Genomic DNA, 24,885 nt, shown 5'->3' with positions numbered 1-24,885 from the left:
TTATTGACCTAATTCGTTTTCTTTTCCCCGTTTTCAGGGAAGCGAATCCAAAAGCAGCGATTGATCCCTATCCCAAGGTTCAGGGCTCGAAGCAAGCAGCAGGAACTTCGCTTGCTGTAACACTCTGTGACTTGGTGTTGTGCAACACCTTTAGCAAACACTTCCTCCTGCAGGAGCAGGAATAAAGCTGAACCCGTCCCTGCCTCTCACTCACAGCCCAGAGGAGCTCCCGGGCAGGGCCACACTGGGAACGCCACATTCCCAGCCCACGGAGCCCTCGGCCAGCCCAGCACAACCCCCAGGATGAAAATCCTCCTCATTTCTGCTCTTCTGCTGCATTTCCTCCAACAAGGTACAGCACTTTTTGTTTTGGTCCTTTATCAGCTTTGCTATGGATAACTCTGGATGAATATTCAATTCTTAACTGGTAGATAATAGGGAGGAACGGTGAGTTAAAGCCGTTGGAAAATGGAGTTAGGGATATTTGGGATTTTGTTCTTTGTGTTCAAAGCAATTGTCTACAATGCTTTAGTTAGAGCAGCATTTACTTGTTTGACAAGTGGCCATAAATTGCCTAAAGACCCACAACTGGTTGGTTTTGTGAACCACTAAAGCAATTCTTACCCTGCAAGTGAGAGGCCAATTTAGCCAATTACAGCAATTTATCAGCATTTTGGCCATAAAGCAGCAGATTTCTGTAGGAATTCAATTACAACATTACCTGATTTAAAATATTGAACAGGCTTTATTTAGCTGCATGATGCTTCAGGTTATATCCAGGTGATTTCACCTGAGCAGACCCCACTTCTTTTTCCTCACACACACAATTTCTTTCAATTCCTGTCAACAGGGATTGAATTTTTCAGGGCTTGGCCTGCACAAACATGCACAGGATTTATATCCAGAATTAAACATTTAATTAGCATTCAGGCACAAATCTATAATTTGGTTTTTCGCACAGAATATCTGAAAATGTGCACACCTTTAAGGTGTTATCTTCTTTTTCTTGACAAAACCACAACTTCACTGTCAATAAAATCCTCCCTAATGATTTTTTTGCTTGGAAAAGCACACAGTTATTTGTTCCTTATTACAAGTTGTTGTACGGGGCCCAAGGAATTTCTTTCCTCCTCCAAGTTCAAGACAAAACCTGAAGGCAGCAAAGACAATGCACTGATTAAAAATCTCCCTCGAAGAAAGGACTCATTCCAAACAAAACCAACCAGTTTTCCTCGAAATTCTGTCTGGATCAGGCTGCAAGGAAGGGATGAGTTCAGTCCTGAGTCTCCCTTTAAACCTCGCCTTAACTTGAACTCTCTGGGCTGGAGTTGCACAAAGGGTGTGGAGAGATAAAATTGGGGATCTTTGTTCCAAGAGGCCTGAAATATTCCTGGGATTGTTGCATAAGGACACACTTGAGGCCTGTGGAGGGAAATCTGAAAAGCAGCAGATTTTTTTTTGGAAAATAAACATAATTAGTTGCTTAAAAAAAATATAAAAGCCCGTTGTGAATGGCAGTAGTAAAGTTACACTCGGTAGTTGCTCCCAGCACGTGCTCGGTGTAGCAGCTCAGCTGACATGGGATCCTTCTGCACCATTAAATCAACATCTTTATCAAGATACAACCAGGTTTGTTCTGCAATTACATTTGGAAAGGGTTGAATCAAATAAATCAGTGATAAAAGAATGGATCTGTTTGTTTTACTCGACAATTTGCATGAGGATGTGCTCTGCTGTTCCAGAGAGAGAAAATTACAGTAATTGGAGGCCTCACTCCTGGAAAAACCTGGCCCTGGGGCAGGAATTATCATGGGAGGTGCTCTGTGCCTTTGTTTTTGCAGGGTTTTGTTGGCTTTCTGGGCAGCTTAGGGGGTTTTTTTGTTGTTGTTCTTGGTTTATTTTTCAAATACAGGCCCTCAAGAATTCACCAATTCAGATGAAATTCCCTTTTGTAGGCGATTAAAGAGCTCAGGGTTTGCCTTGGTGGAAACCAACACATCCCTTGTATAACCCTGTTTTCCCAAAAACCTGGCCCCCAGCTGCCAGGATGAACTCCAGGGTGCTGCCCACCCCAAATTAACTTTGCTCCGGATTTGCTGAGGTTCAGAGCAGAAAAGAAAAAGAAATTCTTTTTATCAGCTCTGCATTTCCTCACCCAGCTCTTTGCAGCCACTGCAGACCTTATGAGACCACTCAAAGGGTTCTGGCAGTTAAGGAACCTCTTGGACTCCTTCCACCTTCAAGGTTTTCCTAATTTCCTTCCTATCTCCCATTATTTTACCTGGCCATGCCCAAACACCTCTCCCATCCTTCTGCTGTATCTCCCTCAAACCAATTCAAGAGGTAAAAGTTGAATTTACTTCTTACCACCCTCTCTTAAAGTTCTGCCACAATTATGTATGGGCCAAGGCTTTGCAGAGCAGGAATCCTGCTGCAGACCTCTGCATTGTGTAAATTTATTTGCAGATCCAGAGGCAGTCTGGGCCTGTCTGTCACGTGATAAGGTTTGGAGATTGCTCATTCCACAAACCCAAATCAATTAATTCATGCCACTGGAAAATGCAGAGGGAAAGGCTGCACTGGCATGGCTGGGCTGGCCTGTTGGGACTTGAACTGCTCAGAGCTGGGAGGAGAAACGCCAAAGGAATTGCAGGAAATGTTTTAATGGAAGTAGCCAGGGAGGGCAAGTCCTCCAAAATCCAGAATGGGAAAACCGCTGGTGTTGGGTCACGCCGTGGGGGGAAAGCAGAGCAGCACGAGGTGTTGCAAGAGCCCAAAGGAATCACCTGGCCAGCCACAAAATTGGGTGTTTAATAAATTAAAATTGTGTTTTCATCAATCCCCGTCTGTTTCTCCCCAGGGAGCAGCAGCGGGAAGTTCCCTGGAGCTGAGCAATATGAAATCGTTTACCCACGGAAATTGCACTCGGTGCACAGGAGAGCTGTGGGAGCAAGCTCAGAGGTAGGAAAGGAGATCCTTTCTTGGCTGATTCTGGGAGATGGGGAAGGTTCTCTGGAGTTAAAACACCCTTGGGTTTCAAGGCTAGGAGAACTTGGACACACATTTGCTCTTCCAAAAGGAAAAGCCCTGGAGAAGTGATCCCGTGTTCGTGAAGAGGAGCTGAGGTGTGCTCAGCATGCAGAGAATCCCTCAGGCCATCCGAGGCTCTTCTGAGCTTTGTCTCTCTGCAAAGATGAGGGTTTGATACTGCTCAGGTTCTTAATAACCTGTGGACACTTTCATTTGGATTAAATTAAACCAATAATTAAAGCCAACCACAGTTGACGCACTTCCAGAGGGTGTTGTGGAAGTGTCTGAGCGTAAACATCCCCCTCAGCACTTCCCAAGCATGCAGGATTTGTGCTTATGGAGGTAGAAATGAATTTGCAAGGTCAAATTTGCTCCTCCAATTAAAACCCCTCAGACAGAGTGACCTCCTGCTTATTCTGCTCCTGCCAGAATCCTTGTTTTTGGTGGGAAGAGGAGGAAAAGAACACGGCTGGCATTCCAATAACACCACTGCTGAGGCCAGGAGCTGCAGCAGAGCATATTCTGACACTTCAATCTGTTTACAGAGCAAATACGAAGACACAGTGAAGTACGGGATCAAAGCCAACGGAGAGGAAGTGGTGCTGCAGCTACGAAAAAATCGGTGGGTTCAGCTCAGCTCTTCCCTTCTTGCTCACTGTGAGCCACAGCAGGGTGTTCAGGATGCCAAAAAACAGGGATTAGAGCCCTGTAAAACAGAAGTGTTCTGGTAAATGCAACATCTCAATGGCAAGGAAAGAAGAGGGGAGAGGAAGAATCCTGTCAGTGTTTTGGGAACGTGGAATAAGTGCTGGGGATGAGACGTTGCCATGATGGAGGCTCTTCCCATCCTGCTACCTCTGCTCCCCCCATTTCTTTCCTAAATTGTTCAATCCAATGCCTATTTAAGGTTTTTCTGTTATCTCACAAGTTTTCTGTGACCATGAAGAGGCTGTAGGTTACAGAATTGTAGCCTGGAGTGACAGGACAAGGGGGGTGGTTTTAAACTGAGAGAGTGAGGGTTTAAATTAGAGAGTAGGAAGAAATTCCTCCCGGTGAGGCTGGGGAGGGGCTGGGATGGAATTTCCAGAGAAGCTGTGGCTGCCCCTGGATCTCTGGAAGTGCCCAAGGCCAGGCTGGATGGGGCTTGGAGCATCCTGGGACAGTGGAAAGTGTCCCTGCCTGTGGAACTGGATGATCCTTCAGGTCCCTTCCCACCCAAACCATTCCAAGATTTTAGGACAGACTCGATGATCTTAGAGGTGTTTTCAAACCTTAATAAATTTGTGGTTCTATATTTATATATCTCTATATTATAGGTAGATAATAGATGGATGGATTGATTCACTGATAGATTGATACACTGATATAGATATTTACCTTAGCACTAGTTGTTTTGAACCTGGAGTAACCAAACATAACCTGGCATTGACAAAACCTTCCTGGAAATGGGAAGTCTGGCTCCAGCAGAACATTTACCACGTGCTCTGACAGGTCTGGGTGAAAGGGTGCTGTTCCACAGGCTGTGCAAATACAGTAGTGCCATAATCAATTCATGTTAAATATACACTGTAATTAACTGCTTTCCCTGTTTTAATCTAATCTAAATATTTGGACTAAGGGGAGGGAAATGGTGTTGCACTAAATCCTATTCTTTGAAGAGAAATGGGATGCTGGCAGCGGGTGGGAGCTGCCCAAATAGGAGTCACTGCAGAGGTGCTGCTTTTAGGAAGGTGTAAAAACAGGCCCCAAAAAATCAATGTATAATTATACATTTGCATCCAGATCTGGCAGGAGATGAGTTTATCCCAGTGAAATCAGCAGACTTTAATTGCCTTCTTCTTTTAGAAAAGTCTGTTTGTTTGAGTAAGGATTATGAGCAAGCAGAATTCCCCTCCCTGCAGCTTTTTGCTTCCCGAGTTTCTCCGATACTAAGAATAACCTGAGCAATTGTTTGAATTCCCCACATACTCGGTGCGCTGTGTCATCACCTCATTTCTACATGGCAACAATTTCCTTGGAATAATGACTGCACTTGGCTCCTTGCAGGGATCTCCTGGCTGGGGATTATTCTGAAACTCTTTATTCTGCTGATGGCCGACAAATAACAACAACTCCTGGGATCGAGGTAACGCAGGAAGGGTTTTTCCCTTTTACATCCAGTCTTGAGGTCCACATGAGACTCATGGATCCATGAAATCCATGAAATAATGGGAGATACGAGACAGAAAGGCACAGGTTCTAAGCCAGTTAGGGTGGCTCTGAAGGGATGGGGAAGTTGGGATTTGGCCCTTGTGCCTGTTGGGAATCAGCTCCATGGTTTGGCTCCCAGGAAGGCCCCACCTCAGTGGCAGCTGGACAACTTCAGGGTCAAATTCCAGCCTTTTGTTGGAGTCAGGGCCATCCCAAAGCTTTCAACCTTGCTGCTTTGCCCTCCAGACTTTGCTCCTCCTGCCCAGCCCCATGATTTGATTTCCGCCCTGATCCCAAGGAGATCCCAAGCCCGATAAGGCCCCATTTCCTCCCGGCTCACATTTCCAGCCACGCTCGCAGCACCTGAGCCCAGCTGCCTCCTCTGAGCCCTGGCAAATCAGTTCTGCACCTCCAGACAAAAGGGACTCGCTGCAGAAGGGATTTTTTGATTAACTGGGCACTGATCTTCCCCAAAGCTCCCACCTGAAGTTCTCCTCCAAGCTCATGAGACGTGTTTTAACAACACAGTCTGGAATTCAAAGCCTAATTTTCTTTGTTAGGAGCAATTAGGAGGATTCTGACTGAAATAAATGTGCAGAAATAACTCTGGGTTGGTTATTTTTGGTTTTTTTTTTCTGACTGCTCCAATTATTTTCACTCCCTGAACGGATCCTGTGAAAAACCTGGATAAGGACAAACTCAGACAGACCCATCTGTGCTGAACAGGGAATTCCTGCACTCCAGATATTGCATTAGGATCAGGAGTTTTTCCTCTTGTATCCCCAAAGGATGGAGAGAAATCCTCCACTTTCCCCCTGTAACTTTCCCTTTGTGAATGTCTTTTTCCCTGTAACAAAGTTGACACTTTGTGGTGGAAGGAAGAGAAATAAATTATAAAGTGGAATCAAAAATTCATGAGAAAACAAAAGGCACAAGGCACGAGGGTTTGGATCCAGGATCTTAAGAACTCCAGTCAGAAAAATGCTGGGGGTAAAATTTTCCACAACCCCTCAGTGACTTTGAAGTCTCTCTGAACACAGAAACCATAAATCCTTAAGCCAATTAAGCCCCCAAACTCTTTCCCCTACCCGTGTTTAATATAATACCTGTATTTTAATCCCATTGAAATGAATGCATTTAATTGTTGGCTAATAAAAGAGCCTTTCCTCGAAATCTGGGCACAAGGAAACCATTTGGTGTGGACTTTAACCGAGCAGAGCACAGCAGTGTGTGCTTAATTTGGAGCAGGGAGTGGGAATATTCCTTTTTTTCTCTGCTGTGCATTGACCAGAGCCCAGAATTGTTGGATTTGCCATGATTTGGGTCACTCCATGTTGAAGAAAAAAAAAAAAAAAGGGTCCACAGCAAGCATGGAAACGATCACCAACTTCTAAAACTCATTTTACTAATCTCCTAATGGGAGACTTGCTCTAGTAGTGCAGTTTGTTGTCATTTGGAGATAATTTAATTTGTTTTCTGAAATTCCTGGATCCAATTTGTTTTCTGAAATCCTCAGCCCAACCTGACCCTGGATTTTTTTTCCAACCAGGATCACTGTTACTATGGAGGCCACGTGGAGGGTGATGCTGAATCTTTGGCCAGCATCAGCACCTGCAAAGGGCTGAGGTGAGGAGGGGTTTGGGTTCCAAGGGCAGAATGGGATTTTGGGATAAATGTTTTGGGATAAATGCTCCAACAGAAAAGAATCAGGAAGGAAAGAAGTCATGTGATCTTTTGTTCAGGCCTTGGCAACTTTTTTCCCAAAGAAAAACAGAGGGGGAAGGAAGAAAAATAGTTATTCTTAGTTTCTTACAGTATTTCAGCTTTTCACCTCACATCAGGATGAAAACATCTTTGAATTCCCCACTGGAATGAAATCCACTTTTCAACCACTTCTGTCAGCACAAACCCCCCAAAATTTAAATCAAATTAATTCCTAACCCAGCTTCTCTTTGACTGAGAGCACCCAATCCTTCCAATTGACTCAGCAATAATTAATTAATTGATTTCTGCTTCTGAAGTGTTGCACACTGCCTCAGGCTGCTGGAACATTCCAAGGGTCTACATGCTCGGGATAAATGCTTCCTTGATCCAAAACCTCCCTTTCCAACCCTTTTTTTAGTGGCTATTTTGAGACCCGTGGCCAGAAGTTCTTCATCGAGCCCCTGGGAGCCTCGGACAGGGAGGAACACGCGGTTTATAAATACGAGGCCCTGAAACAAGAGCCCATCAAAACCTGTGGGCTGCTCAACAACTCCTGGGAGCAGGACTCCAGTGACCCCATCAACGACATCTTCAAATCCAGCAACAGCCCCGAGGTAAGGACGTGGCTATCCCATCAAAAAAAAGGGAATAGGAAAAGTCTAAATAGCACAAATCCCAATTTTTTGGTGGCACCTCCAACAAAGGATTGATTAAACACAGGGAAGTGGGGTCAGATCTTAAAAACCAGAGCAAAATCTTCCAGATCTGAGATTTCAGAGTCACCAGCTGAGTTCAACCCTCCTGCCTTTACTGACAGGAGCCCATTGCACCTTTAACACCTAAATACTCATTAATATCTATTTTACCTTCCATATCTGAGTAAAAATTTTAATACCCAGCCTACTTCTCGTCATTTAAACCCAAACCAGTCCCATTCTGAATGACCTGACTAAAGAAATCCCCTCAATAATTAATATAATTAAGAAACAGCTTTGAAATGGCAGAGGTTGGGATTGGAAAAGCTCTTAAAAGTCATTTAAAATCAATGATTCCTTTAGATGAAAGCCTACCTGAAAGCCAAGAAGTTCCTGGAGCTCTACATCGTTGCAGACAATGCTCTGGTGAGTTTTGGAATTATTGTTTTGTGTTCAATCAGCTCCAGAGGAGCTTCCCAGGGTATCCCAACTCGTATTCCTGGGCTCCTACAAGAGCTACAAGGTTCCACTGAGCCTGGCTGGGAAAAGGGATTCCTAAAGGGGATTTATTTTGGAATTCCCACCTGGAGATGACAAGGATTTAGGAAAGACCTTGCAGTGCTTGTGCTGTTGGAATATCCTGAGCTGGAAGGGAATATCCTGAATTCAAAGAGAATATCCTGAATTGGAAGGGAATGATCTGATTTGAAAGGGATTATCCTGATTTGGAAGGGAATATCCTGAATTCGAAGGGATTATCCTGAATTCGAAGGGATTATCCTGTTTTGGAAAGGATTATCCTGAGTTTGAAGGGAATATCCTGAATTCAAAGGGAATATCCTAAATTTGAAGGGAATATCCCAAGCTGGAAGGGACCCACAAGGATCATTGAGTCCAACTCCTTCTCTGCACCCTACACAGAAATTCCCATTTTGGAAGGGGCTGATACTGAAACCCAACATCTGATAAAATCCTACCTCAAACAGGTAGTTTTTATATAAAATATCATTTTTTACACGTGGTGTGGTTTGCAAAACAATCTTCTGTGGGATATTTGTTTCCTGATAAATCCCCTTTTCCTGACGTGCTGTATTTGCCTTTTCAGTACAAGAAATACGATGAAGATGTTAAAAATCTAAGACAAAGGATATTTGGAATAGTCAACTACATCAACACGGTGAGAGCAAACAAGTGACACCGAAATCCAAGTGATTTATAATTATTTCTATTGAAAACCATCGAAATCTAAGTGATTTATAATTTTTCCTATTGAAAACCATTGAAATCCAAGTGATTTATGATTATTTCTGTTGAAAACCATTGAAATCTGAGCGATTTATAATTTTTTCTATTGAAAACCATCAAAATCCAAGTGATTTATAAATTCTTTCTATTTTAAGCATCATAAACTTTCATTATTACACATAGGAATGAACGAAAACCCAACTTCATTGTAATTTGGAAAGCAAATTTACCACATCTGTCCACATCCTGTTCTTTGCCTTCAGAGATGAGATTTTTAATAAGAATTATTTCTACTCCTACTTTAATGATTTCTACTCCTACTTTAATGATTTCTACTCCTACTTTAATTATTTCTATTCCTACTTTAATTATTTCTACCAATACTTTTAAGATATTTTCTAATCACTTGTCAAGTGAACGGTTGATTGAAAAAGAATAAATTGATTCTTGATTTCTTTGGCAAATTTCTTCCTAAATTGCTGGAATTTTCAAGTATTTTAACTCCATTTAAAAGTTCCTTTAAACATGGTGGGAAATCAGATTTCATGGTTTATTTGGTAAGAGTTTTTTGGAATTCAGAGCTTGGAAAAGCTTTGTTAGGCCTGGAGTTTGGCTATTGGAAGTGCAAAAGTGACCCAAGCACCAGGGCAAGGCTTTGTTTCCTTAGCACCGATTTTGAACAACATGTATTAATTTTTTAATGGATTATTTTTTAATGGATTAATTTTTAATGAATCCTCTGCTGCAGGTTTATAAAGCCATCAACACCCACGTGGCTCTGGTTGGCCTGGAGGTGTGGACAGATGGGGACAAGTGTCCCCTGAGCAGGAGCGCAGGGTTCACCCTGGACGCCTTCTCCAAGTGGCGCCTGGCGGATCTGCTCAAGAGGAAACGGAACGACAATGCCCAGCTCCTCACGTGGGTGCCCCTCCCTGTGCCACTCCCTTCCCAGCACGCTTTTATTCCTGAAAAACAGCTCACCAAATGCATTCTAGGCCATTTTAATTCCTTCAAAATTGGTCAAAAACACACCCAAGGCACTTCTTATTCCTTAAAAATCGCTCACCAAACACATCCAGGGCTCTTTTTATTCCTTAAAAATTGGTCAAAAACACATCCAAGGCACTCCTTATTCCTTAAAACTCACTCACCAAACACATCCAAGGCTCTTTTTATTCCTTAAAAATTGGTCACCAAACACGTCCAAGGCTCTTTTTATTCCTTAAAAATTGGTCAAAAACACATCCAAGGCCTTTTTTATTCCTTAAAAGTCACTCACCAAACACATCCAAGGCCCTTTTTATTCCTTAAAAATTGATCAAAAACACATCCAAGGCACTTTTTAATCCTTAAAAATTGGTCACACAGTCAAGGCCCTTTTTATTCCTTAAAAATCACTCACCAAACACATCCAAGGCCATTTTTAATCCTTAAAAATCACTCACCAAACACATCCAAGGCCATTTTTAATCCTTAAAAATTGGTCACCAAACACATCCAAGGCCGTTTTTAATACTTAAAAGTCACTCACCAAACACATCCAAGGCTCTTTTTATTCCTTAAAAATTGGTCACAGAATCAAGACTCTTTTCATTCCTTAAAAATCACTCACCAAACCCATTCAAGGCACTTTTTATTCCTTAAAATTTGCCACCAGTCAGTGGCACTATCCTGGCCTGGATTTCACCCATTCCAACACCGGCTTGTACCAATTCCAGGAAAAAAAATATAAATGCAAGTTCTTTTTTTTTTTGCTTTTATTTTCTTTTTTGTCATGGAGCACAAATAAATTCCTGCCGGGACACGGCATCAATTTTTTCCAGCTGAATCCCTGCAAAAATGGGGAATGGGAATTTTTGCCTTATCTGACTCTTCTTCTCATTTTGCTCACAGAAGTTGCCCTGGGGGACTGCAGCGAAATCTGACCACTGAAGGAGTCATAATGTGAAGTTTAGCAGGGAAATGATGAATTAAATTTCCCCAAAAATGTGGGAAATGCCAAATTAAACCAGCACTGACCCCACTTTTCTGTCCTATGTCCAGAGGTCCTGACTCATCCCAGCTCTTTGCTGTGTTTGGAGCTCCTCATTCAGCTCTTTACACACCAACAGATGCTTTCCACCTCATGAACCTCCACAGAATTTAAGTAAATATTAAAATGAAAAGTGCATTCAACTGGGTTTTTGTTTTTCTGATTTATATTAAAAAAAAATATTGTATTGGATCTGAGATTCCATCCAGAGCTGGGGATGAAACCTCCAGCCTGGTTGGGAAAAGACCCCTGAGCTCAGATCCCATCCTGGGCACGCTCTTGATCTCACTGTGCTTTTGTGCTTCCTTCCAGAGGCCTGGACTTCGAGGGGACCACGATTGGATTGGCCTTCCTCAAATCCATCTGCAGTGATTTATACTCTGCAGGTATTATTCAGGTCTGATTCCTTTTTATTTCATTTTTAAAAGGCTTTTCTATGTTTTTTTTTTTACTCAGCCAAAGAACCTTTATGAAAACCGTTGGGGTCAGGGCACTTTTGGTTCTCTGGTTCATTATTAGACTGCAAAAATTCACAATCAGAGCCCTGGAAGTGTCCAAGGCCAGGTTGGGTGGGGCTTGGAGCAACCTGGGATAGGGAAAGGTGTCCCTGCCATGGAACTGGATGGGATTTAAGGTCCCCTCCAACCCAAACCATTCTGGGATCCTGGGATTTTATTTTAATTGAAGTGAAGGGGGTAAAGAAAGCAAACACATGACATACACACCTCCACTGTGTAAATTTTACATGATTTCATAAAATTTTAATACATATTTGATAAGCATTTTTATTAAACAATGACATAGAATCCAGACAGATGCACAGATGGACTGAGCACCACACAAACCCTTGTGCACGGCGAGGATAATTCCACTTGAGGAAAAACTGTCCCGTTTCTCGTTTTCTCGGTTGTTCCTGCCCGTTGTAAAGCACACATGGAAATAACAGCTGCTCTTGGCTCCCCAGGACCACAACAGGAACGAGATTGCAGTGGCAGCCACGATGGCCCATGAGATGGGGCACAACCTGGGCATGAGCCACGACACTGAGGCCTGCTCGTGCAGCGACGACGTCTGCATCATGACAGACACTGTCAGGTGGGACCTGGGGCTTAAAATGCTCCCAGCTTTCAAACTAGAGCAGTATTTTTGTCCAGCGAGATGATTCCATTCAAATTATTTTTAAAAAATGGATGAATGCCCAGGCCATTGTCAGATATTCCCAGACAGAAACTCCCCAAAAAAACCAACCAAACCTACTTTAATCCTTATTGTCCTGGGTTGAAGTGTATCCTCGATGGGATGCTTGGTTCCTCTCTCTGGGTGGAGCATCTCACAATGGGGTAATGAGTCATGAGGCCAAGTGTTGATTAGGCTCATTAACAGAAGATAGTCCGGAGGGAGTTATCTGGGAGTCATTAACAGCAGATATTCCGGAGGGAGTTATCTGGGAGTCATGGGGCAGGACAATGATGGGCCATGAACAGCGAGATAGTCTGGGGGGAGGAGGCAAGGAAACACTGCCCCACCTGATTTCCACAGCTCATGAGGATGGTAATAGAACACACTGCAACCCAGGGCACTTATATATTTAGAAAAATGTTTACACTCAAGAGTTGTGGGGACAGTCACCTGCTCCAATTCTCTCCCAAAGGGGGTTTCTCCTCCTTGCCTGTGCCAATCCTAACCGAAATCCTCCTGTTTCCCCAACACAGCTCAGTGATTCCCAAGGAATTCAGCTCTTGCAGCCTCCAGAGCTTTGAGAAGTTCATGCTGGCTGACATGCCCAAGTGCCTGACCAACATCCCAGAGCTGAGCAGCATCGTCGCCCCCGCCTCCTGCGGGAACGGATTCGTGGAAAAGGGAGAGGAATGCGACTGTGGCACTCCTGAGGTACCTGGGAATGAGATGATCCTTGGGAAAGGCAAAGGGGTTGATCCAGGCTGGACAGCAGCTGCTTGCTGTTGGTCCCTGAGGTGGACACAGATCTTGCTGAAGCTGGGGTGGCTGGGTGTGTGCAGGGTGCTGGGAAAAACGAAGTTCTGGTTTGTCAGGAGGCAGGGACAGAGGAACTGAGAGTGGGACAAAGCCATCCCCACATCTCAGCCAAAGCCCCAAGTTCCCTGCACAACTTCTACCTCCAAACCCAGGGCTTGTAGGGAAGGTGCTTCCCAACAAAGCCAAGGGCAGATCCCAGACAGGGGCAGTGGTTTGGTGTCCCTGCCCCAGCTCTGACTGCTGCCTCTGTCCCAGGAGTGCACGAACCAGTGCTGTGACCCCGAGAGCTGCAAGCTGATCTCGGGGGCTGCCTGTGCACATGGGGACTGCTGTGAGAACTGCCAGGTGAGACCCTTCCCCAAAAACTGCCAGGTGAAACCCTTCCCTCCCCTGTGAGAACTGCCAGGTGGGACCCTTCCCCAAAAACTGCCAGGTGAAACCCTTCCCTCCCCTGTGAGAACTGCCAGGTGGGACCCTTCCCCAAAAACTGCCAGGTGAAACCCTTCCCTCCCCTGTGAGAACTGCCAGGTGGGACCCTTCCCCAAAAACTGCCAGGTGAAACCCTTCCCTCCCCTGTGAGAACTGCCAGGTGGGACCCTTCCCCAAAAACTGCCAGGTGAAACCCTTCCCTCCCCTGTGAGAACTGCCAGGTGGGACCCTTCCCCAAAAACTGCCAGGTGAAACCCTTCCCTCCCCTGTGAGAGCTGCCAGGTGAAACCCTTCCCCAAAACCTGCCAGGTGAAACCCTTCCCTCCCCTGTGAGAGCTGCCAGGTGAAACCCTCCTCTCTCCAGCTCCTCAGCCCTGCTGGGATAAAGGAGAACTGATCCCCTGTGCTTGTATTTAACAGCACTCACAAAGGCACTGTCATGGAATCATGAAATGTCCTGAGCTGGAAGGGATGCACTGGGATCACTGATCCAGTCCCTGGCCCTGCACAGACACCCCAACAATCCCACCCTGGGCAGCCCTGGCAGCGCTGTCCCAACACTCCTGGAGCTCTGGCAGCCTCAGGGCCGTGCCCATTCCCTGGGGAGCCTGGGCAGTGCCCAGCACCCTCTGGGGGAAGAGCCTTTCCTGATATCCAACCTGACCCTGCCCTGACCCAACTCCAGCCCTTCCCTGGGTCCTGTCAGTGCCCACCAGTCCATCCCAAACCACACCACCACCATCAATTCCCTCACTCTCCCACCATCCTGGAGAAATGAGTCCTTTCATTGGCCATTTTCCCCTGGGAATAAAAGCTGTGGCACAAGAGGCAAAACCCCTGTGAACTGGCACATCCAACACGGACTGAGACATGGATCTTGCTCCTCACACAGCCTGTGGAGTGAGGAGGAGCTTGTCCTGCCCTATTTTAACCCTTCAGCTGGGTGTTTCTGAGCAGTGCTGGGTGCTGAGCAGGGCGTTTCTCCCTCCCTCAGTACAAGAAGTCAGGCTCGGTGTGCCGGGCGGTGAAACACGACTGTGACCTGGCTGAGATGTGCACAGGGCGCTCCTCCAGCTGCCCCGAGGATCGATTCCGGGTCAACGGGCACCCCTGCAACTATGGAGAGGGCTACTGCTACATGGGCACCTGTCCCACCCGGGACAGCCAGTGCAAAGCTGCCTTCGGACCACGTGAGTGCCCTGTGGAGCTGGAAAAATCAGCTTGTGTCGGTCACAGGAGAGAGGGAGAGAAGGGAATTCTGCATCTCCAAGCCCTCAGATCTGTTGTACCTCAGGAATAGCTCACCCAATAAAAATAAACCCCAGTTCTAGCATAATTAATGATGATTTTTACATTTCCCGCTGTCAGTGGTTGTAACTTGTGAGCTGCAGCTCAGGGGTGCTCTGAGCTCCCAGAAAAATGGGAAGTGGGGAGCGCATTCCTCTTTTGCAGAATGGGTCTGAAGTAGCTGGAATGGAGCTGGGGAAGTGGTTTGGGCTAAATAGGAAGAGAAAATGTCTGTCCTGCAAATTAACAGCCAAATTTGGCACATCTGGGTGCTTCTGAAAGCAGCGTTTCTTAGAGCTGGGGAATGGTTTGGGCTGAAAGGGAACTTAAATCCCCTCCAGTGCCACCCCCTGCCAGGGCAGGGACACCTCCCACTGTCCCAGGTTGCTCCAGGCCCCATCCAACCTGGCCTTGGGCACTTCCAGGGATCCAGGGACAGCCACAGCTCCTCTGGGAATTCCATCCCAGCCCCTCCCCGCCCTGACAGGGAACAATTCCATCCCAGTATCCCATCCATCCCTGCCCTCTGGCACTGGGAAGCCATTCCCTGGGTCCTGTCCCTCCATCCCTTGTCCCCAGTCCCTCTCCAGCTCTCCTGGAGCCCCTTTAGGCCCTGCAAGGGGCTCCAAGGTTTCCCCAGAGCCTTCCCTTCTCCAGGCTGAAGTGCCAGAAGGTCATTTATGCCCGTGGGCACTTCATTGGGAAAGGCCATTTCCTAGGCAAGGCAAGGAGATGGAACATTCCCAGTTGTCCCAAGCAGAGATCCCAAACTGATCCCGCTGCCTTTTCCTCCTGCAGAGGCGACGGATGGCGCAGCCTCCTGCTACCACATGAACGAGAAGGGAGCCTATTATGGGTACTGCAGGAAGGAGAAAGGCACTCACGTCCCATGCAAGAAAAAGTAAGCACTGGGCTATGGAACTTGCTGGGATTTGGGAAGAGAGGCCATTCCCACTCAAATCAGGAGACAGAAGCCAGAGCCACCCTATTTTAGTGGCACAGCCCTGAGTCCCTTCTTGTTCTGTCTGAAAATTGTGGGAAATAATTTCTAAGAAAAGCGGATTTAAATCATGAGGTGAGAGAGAGAGCAAAGGTGTGCACAGAGATCTGTGCAGGGCTGCTGGGCAGGATGAGTGTGTGTGGCCGTGCAGGGAAATCCAGGGATTTTTGGGATAGGGAATTTGAACCTCACAAGTGAAGGAATATCAGTTAAATGCTCGTTTCTGTGAATGAATTTGTGTTCCCTAAGAAACTCAGCAGGATTTAAGAACTTGTCACCTGCTCTAACCAAGCTGCCCTCACCCCAGCCAGCGCTCCCTTCCGCAGCTGTTTCCTTGGAATTCAGGCTGCAGGAGACACCAGCTCAGAGGGGTTTGCTGGGCCATGCCCTTGGGTAACAGCTCCTGTTCTCCTTCCAGAGACAAAATGTGTGGAAAACTCTTCTGTTCCGGAGGGAGGGAGATGCCTCGGGAGGGGAGCCTGGTGACCTTTGATTCCTGCAAAGCCAGTTTTCCCAGGAATGGAGAAGCAGACCCAGGGATGATCCTGGATGGAACCAAGTGTGGGAATGGGATGGTGAGTAGAGAATGACTTTTTTCTTTATTCCTCCCCCTCTTTCAGTCTGGTTTATAGAATTCTCTCTTGTACATGGGAAGACTGAGTGGACCCCAAACTTCTGCTGATCTCTTTTCCCAACTTTTATCCCAAACCAGCAGCAAAGCCAGCAGGAATTGCCACCATTCCCATTTCCTCGGGCTTGGCTGCTGCCTTCCTCCCTCTCACTGACACAAAGATGTGTGGCAGCAGGAACACAGCTCTGTGTGAAGGGTTAGGGGCTCATTAATGTGTTATTACAGTTAATTATTTCCACAATGGATGTGCCAGGCATCTCTGGGTGCTGTTTCCAACCCCTTCCCTGTGTACTCCTACCTGGAAGGGCGGGATGAGGGATTGGAGTGGGAAGCAGGGATGTCTGCACATCTCTGTCACTCCCCTTGCTATAAAGCACCCAAATTGAGAATTAAGCCCTCATCTCCCACTCCTAAAAGGGTTTGAGGGCTTTCCAGTGCTGGTTCTGTGTCTCCTGCTGCTCTCCATCCCCTCACAGGATAAAATGCAAGCTCTGCCTGTCCTGGAAGCTCCAAATCCCTGTGGTTTCCTCTCATTCCAGGTGTGCAGCCATGGAGAGTGTGTCTATGCTGAGGAGGTCTTCAGGTCCACCAACTGCTCTGCCAAGTGCTCTGGCCATGCTGTGAGACACCAGCTTTCCATGTTATCCACTTTAAAGCCCCAAGGAAACGATGCAGATCAGCCTCAGACCCTCTTGCTGACAGTGTTTAAGTCATTGATATGAATCTGTCAAATCTGGGGAGTCAGAAACTTCTTAAATTTTGATACAAACAAATCTACCCTGATGTAGCATCGATATTTTTGCCCAGGAGATGGACACAGCCCCTGTGCCTGGTCCTACCCCTGAGCCATGGTATCAAAGCTAATTTTTTTAGGCCATTTTGGTTTGGGGAAGAGAATTCTGCTCGTCTTTGGCCATTCAGAGACCTACAGATAAATAGATTAACTCTGGAGTGAAACTTTCACTGCAGAAACAAAATGTACATGACAACAGGACGGTCTTTAACCCAAAACTGCTCCTTTTTGTGCTAAATTTTAGCCCAAATGAACTGAGAGCTTCAAAAAACTTCTCAGGATCCTCACCCAGAAACTTTCTGACCCCCCAAATTCCCGACTGAGGTGTCCCTGCTTTGTGCTCCCCAGGTGTGTGACCACAAGCTGCAGTGCCAGTGTGAGGAGGGTTGGGCACCCCCGACCTGTGACAGCTCCTCAGCCCTCACCAGTAAGTGCCACAGTCCCACACCTTGGAATTTGTCCTTTCCTGGCTGGAATGAGCAGGGGAGCTCCAGGGGAGCAGCCCCGCACCAGAGTGGTTCATGCAGTTGTTAATTAGAATCGTTAAGCTCATCAAGCCCAGCCACCAACCAGCACCACGAAATCCTGCCCTCAGCTGCCACAGCCAGGCTTTTTGAACAATTCCAGGGATGGGACTCCAGCCCGTTCCAGAGCTGGACAATCCTTTCCATGAAGAAATTTGTCTTAATATCCAACCGAAATCCCTGCTGCTTTGCCAGGATTGCATCTCCAGGGAGCTGATTTCTGAGCACCTCCCAGTCCTGTAGGGATGAGTAGGGAAGGTGTTTTTCCTTCTAAGCTGACAAGTGATTCCCCCTGGAGGTGAGAGCGACAGGCTCCTCCTTTTTATTCTTGGAATAACAAGCTCCCTGTCCTTTCAAAGTGGAGCCAGGATCCCGAGAGTTTGCTCTGACGAGCTGGACAAGTTCATTTATCATCTGCATGGTCCTTAATGATCCACCTCTGAGGGAAAATAATTTGTGTCCAGATTTCCACGTGTTTTGGGAGAAAAGAAAAAGGCTTTATTTCATTCATAATATGAAATATTTTTGTCCTCTCTTCACCCTCACCAGAGCACCGTCAGCTCTGAACTTCTGGCTTGGTTGAGGCTTTGGAGTAGTTTTGTTGAATATTGTGAAAGAAACTTTATTTGAGGGCAATTTGAAGGTCTGCACCCCACTTTGGGTAACAGCCTTTGAGACAGAGGAGAGCAAGGACACGGGAATGAGGGTGGATGGAAAAGGCAGGGTTGGTTTAGGGTTCGTTTAGGATTTGTTTACCCCGAGGACAGCTCAGGCAACAACAACTGACTTCAAATATGGCAAAACCAGCAGGAATTCATCTTTCCCCCATCACCATTTGTGGCAGGAGAAGCCATAAAGTGAGAACGAATAGAGTTCAAAAAATTCCTTCTCCAGCGATGATGGGAAACTTGTAAACAACGGCGGCTCTTGTTGGGTCTCTGCCCCCTCAGTGGTTCTGGGGTGCTTTAAGGGCTGTTCCTGTCCCTGCCCCAAGGATTCCCCGATGCTTTAAGGGCTGTTCCTGTCCCTACCCCGGTGATTCCTCGATGCTTTAAGGGCTGTTCCTGTCCCTGCCCCAAGGATTCCCCAGTGCTTTAAGGGCTGTTCCTGTCCCTGCCCCAAGGATTCCCCGATGCTCTAAGGGCTGTTCCTGTCCCTGCCCCAAGGATTCCCCAGTGCTTTAAGGGCTGTTCCTGTCCCTGCCCCGGTGATTCCTCGATGCTTTAAGGGCTGTTCCTGTCCCTGCCCCGGTGATTCCTCGATGCTTTAAGGGCTGTTCCTGTCCCTGCTCCAAGGATTCCCCGATGCTTTAAGGGCTGTTCCTGTCCCTGCCCCAAGGATTCCCCAGTGCTTTAAGGGCTGTTCCTGTCCCTGCCCCAAGGATTCCCTGATGCTTTAAGGGCTGTTCCTGTCCCTGCCCCAAGGATTCCCCGATGCTTTAAGGGCTGTTCCTGTCCCTGCCCCAAGGATTCCCCGATGCTTTAAGGGCTGTTTCTGTCCCTGCCCCGGTGATTCCCCGATGCTTTAAGGGCTGTTCCTGTCCCTGCCCCGGTGATTCCTCGATGCTTTAAGGGCTGTTTCTGTCCCTGCCCCGGTGATTCCTCGATGCTTTAAGGGCTGTTTCTGTCCCTGCCAGGCATCGCCGTCGCTGCCGGGGTGCTGGCTGTCCTGGTTGTCACTGCGGTTGCCGCCGTGCTGCTCACCCGCTTCCGAGGCTTCCACAAGAGGTAAATCCTTCCCACATCCACCGAAACCCCACAAACCGCAGCCAGGAAATGCCTGCAGAGGTGTAAGGTGGAGTTTGCAATGGGGGTGGGGGGAATTAGACTCTGGAAAGGAAGGAAGATGGTCTGTGAGATTTGTGGAGGTGTTTCAGAAATCCCGTGGTGGGGAGGGGATGGAAGAGTTGAAATGGAGCTCTTGATAAATCCTTAATAATCCCAAATAAATAAAGGGAAGAGAGAAATCAAGGACAGGGCTACAAAACACCAGCAGGAGTAAGGCAGGGCTTCAGCTGTGAGGTTTTTTCTTGAAATCAAGTAAAATTTACCATGGTATGAAATCTTCGACAGGCACCAGACGAGGAGGGGACCCGGGGCCACCAACCAGGTCTTTGTGGATCAGGAGCAGAGCTGCAGAGAGCAGCCCGTGCTGGTGCCACCTGCCCAGAAGGTGAGAGCAGGGACAGCTGGGGACTGTCCCCGAGGGCCCAACCATCAGCCAAAGTGGCTGCACTTCCACGAGATTCCCAAAATGCTGAGGGGAGGGACAGGCTGGGAATCCCAGCTCGAGATTCCCAAAATGCTGAGGGGAAGGACAGGCTGAGAATCCCAGCTCGAGATTCCCAAATGCTGAGGGGAAGGACAGGCTGGGAATCCCAGCACGAGATTCCCAAAATGCTGAGGGGAAGGACAGAGCTGGGAATCCCAGCTGGAGATTCCCAAATGCTGAGGGGAAGGACAGGCTGGGAATCCCAGCACGAGATTCCCAAAATGCTGAGGGGAAGGACAGGCTGAGAATCCCAGCTGGCGATTCCCAAAATGCTAAGGGGAAGGACAGGCTGAGAATCCCAGCTTGAGATTCCCAAAATGCTGAGGGGAGGGACAGGCTGAGAATCCCAGCTGGAGATTCCCAAAATGCTGAGGGGAAGGACAGGCTGGGAATCCCAGCACGAGATTCCCAAAATGCTGAGGGGAGGGACAGCGCTGGGAATCCCAGCTCGAGATTCCCAAAATGCTGAGGGGAAGGACAGGCTGAGAATCCCAGCTCGAGATTCCCAAAATGCTGAGGGGAGGGACAATGCTGGGAATCCCAGCTCGAGATTCCCAAAATGCTGAGGGGAAGGACAGGCTGAGAATCCCAGCTTGAGATTCCCAAAATGCTGAGGGGAAGGACAGGCTGGGATTCCCAGCACGAGATTCCCAAAATGCTGAGGGGAGGGACAGCGCTGGGAATCCCAGCTGGAGATTCCCAAAATGCTGAGGGGAAGGACAGCGCTGGGCATCCCAGCTCAAAATTCCCAAAATGCTGAGGGGACAGCGCTGGGAATCCCAGCTCGGGGAGGGCCCTGAGTCCCCGAGTGCCTCGAGGCAGGGAAGGGACAGCCGGAGATAACGCAGGAGATGAGATAAGGGCTGCACCCGATTTGTGACGGTTCCTGTTTGCAGGTAATTGCTAAGAAAGTTCTTCCCGTGCCTCCACCTCAGGAGAACAAGCCCCAGCGCCAGACTGTGAGTATTCCTGGGAATGTCCCCGCTTTCCTGCTGGATTTGGGGAACATCACAAACCCCTGGAGACCCTTGGGGACAACGTGATCCCAAAGGGACATCCCTGAGCTCCAGCGCGGGCTCTGCCTGTTCTCCCCGGCTGCAGGAGCATCCCTGCCCCTCGCCAGCCCTCCTGGAGCACTTTTATATCCAACTGCAGCGGCACATTCCCGAGGAACACGTGGAATACACACAGTGCACACAGAGGGTTAAAGGGTTCCATGTTCTCATCTTTTCCAGCCTGTCCTGAGGCCCAAAGGTCCCCCACCTCCTGTTCCTGCCACCAAACCCGGCTCTTTCCACCCAGAGGAGAAGTTTGTGAGTACATCCCTCACATCCCTCATCTCAATGACCAACCCCTATCAGATATCAGTTAATCTTTGCAGTTTTGGACTATAATTTAATGGAAAAATTTGAAATCACAGCCCTTCAAAGCACAGATCTTTAGGGCAGGGTCACCTTCTTGGCCGTGCAATCCTAAACTGCACAAACATTCCTCAGCCGTGCCAGGGAGTCCTCCAAGGCATCAGAAACACAACTCAGCAGCTGGAGTTGAAACCAGCAGGGATTTCAGGAGTAAACAGAGTGCAAACAATGAGTAACCTCACTACTACAGGTGTCTGAGTGAGCTCCTGTATGGAGGAGATGTGGTGGGTCTTAAATCCAGAGGAATGGTTCTGTTTGTCATTGATAAACCCAAACCATCCTAATTAAAACACCTGCCTCAAATACTCACCATGGCAGCATTTGCTACGAGGGTGTAAAATCCAGCTTCAACTGTGGGTGCTGCCTGCACAGTCACTGGGTCAGGACTAAATAAAATGTAAAATGTAAAGTATGAAACATAAGATATAAAACGTAAAATATAAGATATAAAATGTAAAATATAAGATACAAAAAATATAAAAGATAAGATATAAAATATAAAATGTAAAATATAAAATATAAATTATAAGATAGAAAATATGATATAAAATGTAAAATATAAACTATAAGATATAAGATATAAAATATAAAATATGTAATATAAAATTTAAATTGTAAAATATAAAATGTAAAACATAAAATGTAAAATATAAAATATGTTACATAAAATATAAAATGTAAAATACAAAATATAAGATATGAAATATAAAAAGTGGAATATAAAATATAAGATGTAAAATATAAAAATTAATATGAAATATGAAATATGAAATATGAAATATGAAATATGAAATATGAAATATGAAATATGAAATATAATCACCCCACATATCGATTATAAGCTACACTTAAATCCCAGCTGTGTTCAGAGATACACCTCGAGCTTCCCACACATCCCACGTGTGCTTGGATATGGATATTTGAATCCTGGGAGCAGCTCAGTGCCTTCCCAAACAGATCTGTGCCCTTGTGGTTGTGTTCTGTTGCCTCCTCGCACGGGCACAGACGATCCCACTCCTCCTCCAGCATTCCCAGCGGGAAATCGCTGCAGGAAATGCAGAGATGAGGAGCCTGGGGGGTCCTGCAGCTGCTCCCTGTGCTAGTTTGAAAACAAACCAGTGGGGGAGGCACCAAGTCAGAATAACAATTTAATGGAAATTAAAGAAAAGGAAAAGAAAGTAAAAGAAAACACTGACAGAGTCAAGATACAACCTGAGTCCCTGTTAGGCAGGGTGGTGGGAGCAGTCTGGTGGAATGGTGGCTGCAATCCTCTGAAGTGGTGATCCTCTAGAAAGGGTCTGCTCCTCCTCAGAAGGTCCAGTGGTGGCTGTGTAGCTCCTGTCCTCTGGAAATCCAGTGGAGAGAGTGTCTCTGGTGTTCAGAGTCCCAGATTATATCCACGATGGGATGCTCGGTTCCTCCCTCTGGGTGGAGCATCTCACAATGGGGTAATGAGTCATGAGGCCAAGTGTTGATTAGGCTCGTTAACAGAAGATAGTCCGGAGGGAGTTATCTGGGAGTCATGGGGCAGGACAATGATGGGCCATGAACAGAATGATGGTCTGGGGGGAGGAGGCAAGGAAACACTGCCCCACCTGATTCCAACAGCTCATGAGGATGGGAATAGAATACACCTCAACCCAGGACACTCCTGATGCCTTTTCCTGGTCTTAAAATCAAGAGTCAGACACGGTTAGAAGGGGAAAAGGGATTTTACCTTGGTATTTATTTCAAGGATCCTTAGGTGCACACACCCAGGTCATGTGCATTGAGATGCTCCCTGCCGAGTATCTGCCCCCAAAGATTGGGTATCACATTATAGGTGTTACTAATTAGCAGATCTATCAAAGATTCCCCAATGAGAGGCTCGAGTGAGCCCCCCTCCCCAAGGAACCTTCCCCTGGATGGTTCTATCTTGGTTTACAGAATGTGTTCTGGAGAGGACCTTGGGCTCTGGGGCACACTGATCCCTGGCTATGAAGCTTCTAAAATGTTGAGTCTCTCAGCTTGACAAACAAGTCCAAGAATGGAGGCAAAAAGCACTGAGAATACAGAAGTTGTAAAAAGGTGGAACAGGGGTGTAAAAGAAAAGGCAAAAAATCTTCATGGCATCACTCAGACAACCCCAGTGACACTGAAACCCCATTTTGTTCCAGGCTCCAGAGAGAAGAGCTCCTCCCGTCCCCGCTGCCAAGGGCAAACCTCCCCCTCCGCCGCAGGTAACCTGGATCCAGTGGGACAGCCACTCCCTGGGCATGGAATTCCTTGGCCCTGCTGGGATCTAACTCCTCCTTTTCCATGCAGGCTTTGAAGCCCCCGATGAACCCCAGAGTCTGAGGCTTCCCAAGCAGAGCTGGGTGAGACTCCTGAAGTTTCCAGGGACCATTTATCCCTCGATTCCTCCACTTTTGGCAAAGGCATCCGAGACCATCTCCCTCTTCCCCTTAAGAACTGACTGAGGGCTGCTTGGGAAGAAAATGTTGGGATTTCCAGCAGGGAGGAGCTCTGGTGGTGACACGGAGCTGCTGTGCAAGGGAAGCAGAGCAGAACCACCACTTGCACTGAGGTGTAAACTCAGAGTAAGTTACAAAAGCTGCTGAACACACCCTGACTGCTGAGCCACCGCTGCGGGATGAGGCTGCTCCTCCTCTGCTCCTCTGGGACCTGAGCTGAGGGGAGCAGGGAAAGTGTGGCTGCTGCAGGTTTGGGAATTGTAAACCTTTCTTTGGCTCCATTTCTGGATCTTTTCCAGCCCTCTCTACCCTCAGCAACACTGAGATTTCTCCTTCATGTGCAAGTCCTGGAGAAAAACAAACCCTTCCTGCCCTGGGAGAGAAGTTGCGTCCTCAGGGTCTGAGCTGGATGTGGAATAAGTAACAAGACACACTAGGAATGGTTCTGGGAAGATCCTTTGGACTGGATTCTCTCCACAATCCTTAAATTCCCTGTTGAAGATGCCATTTCCTGCAAAACATGGATGTGAGGGGATTTCAGTCCTCAGTTTGAGGAGTGAGGTTGTGTTGGGTGAGGATGGATGTTACTGGAAGAGCAGAGCTTCCTTCCTCTTTGGATAATTGCTGCTTTATTTGAGCCAGGAACAGACTGGAATCTCCACCTGCGTTTGACTGGGGTGTAAAAATCCAGAAGTTGGTTTTTTTATGAGCTGTAATTAATGTATTTACAGAGATGTCTGTATTAAAGTTCTGTCTGAACAGGAAGGAATGGTTGTGTTTTTTAAAACCCATCACTGGCCCACGAAACAGGAGAAGCAGGGTGCAGTGGGACCATTTCTGACATTGCCAGAGCCCTGAAACTCCCAATTTGCAGCAAGAAAAGATCATTTCCAGGTGCTGTCAGACCTGCCAAGTCAGCCAGGAGAGCCAAATTCCATTTATAGTGAGGGGGGACAGGATATTCCATCACAGCTTTTCTGCCACCTTCACATCTGTCTCTTCCCGATTTCCCACCTTTGGGAGCACTCCAGAATTTTCCAAGGATAGTGAGATGTGAAGCAAATCCAGAGAATTGCTGTTTCTGAGTTACCTGCTGAGATTCAGCTCCAAACCTGGGAGCCTGGGCTGTCTTTTCGTGCAGAAAACCAGGTCCTGACCTGAACTCCTCCAGCCCCAAGCAGGGGC

At 47.1% G+C, this 24,885-nt stretch overlaps 1 protein-coding gene across 2 annotated transcripts; it reads left to right on the top strand.

The window, feature by feature from the left end:
* The first annotated feature begins 226 nt into the window (after window positions 1-226).
* Window positions 227-24,465, top strand: LOC138121769 (zinc metalloproteinase-disintegrin-like NaMP). 2 transcript variants are annotated; one of them, XR_011156250.1, is made up of 24 exons: window positions 227-352; window positions 2,861-2,961; window positions 3,576-3,652; window positions 5,077-5,155; window positions 6,770-6,846; window positions 7,343-7,538; window positions 7,983-8,045; window positions 8,725-8,796; window positions 9,613-9,782; window positions 11,209-11,293; window positions 11,861-11,991; window positions 12,609-12,786; window positions 13,147-13,236; window positions 14,315-14,510; window positions 15,406-15,508; window positions 16,026-16,182; window positions 16,778-16,858; window positions 17,380-17,458; window positions 19,192-19,282; window positions 19,628-19,727; window positions 20,723-20,785; window positions 21,062-21,139; window positions 23,404-23,826; window positions 24,000-24,465. XR_011156250.1 is itself a non-coding variant. In XM_069035596.1 (23 exons), the coding sequence occupies exons 1-23, from the start codon at window positions 304-306 to the stop codon at window positions 23,530-23,532; spliced, it is 2,445 nt and encodes an 814-aa protein (XP_068891697.1). In that variant the 5' UTR covers window positions 227-303; the 3' UTR covers window positions 23,533-24,465. The 2 variants fall into 2 exon arrangements, 1 of the variants encoding a protein (XP_068891697.1); XM_069035596.1 differs by having other exon boundaries at window positions 23,404-24,465.
* Window positions 24,466-24,885: the final 420 nt, after the last annotated feature.

The sequence above is a fragment of the Aphelocoma coerulescens genome, chromosome 22 (assembly GCF_041296385.1).
Source record: "Aphelocoma coerulescens isolate FSJ_1873_10779 chromosome 22, UR_Acoe_1.0, whole genome shotgun sequence".
NCBI classification, from domain to species: domain Eukaryota; kingdom Metazoa; phylum Chordata; class Aves; order Passeriformes; family Corvidae; genus Aphelocoma; species Aphelocoma coerulescens.
Note: the sequence above shows the minus strand (reverse complement) of the source record. Positions and strands in the feature narration are given on the sequence as shown.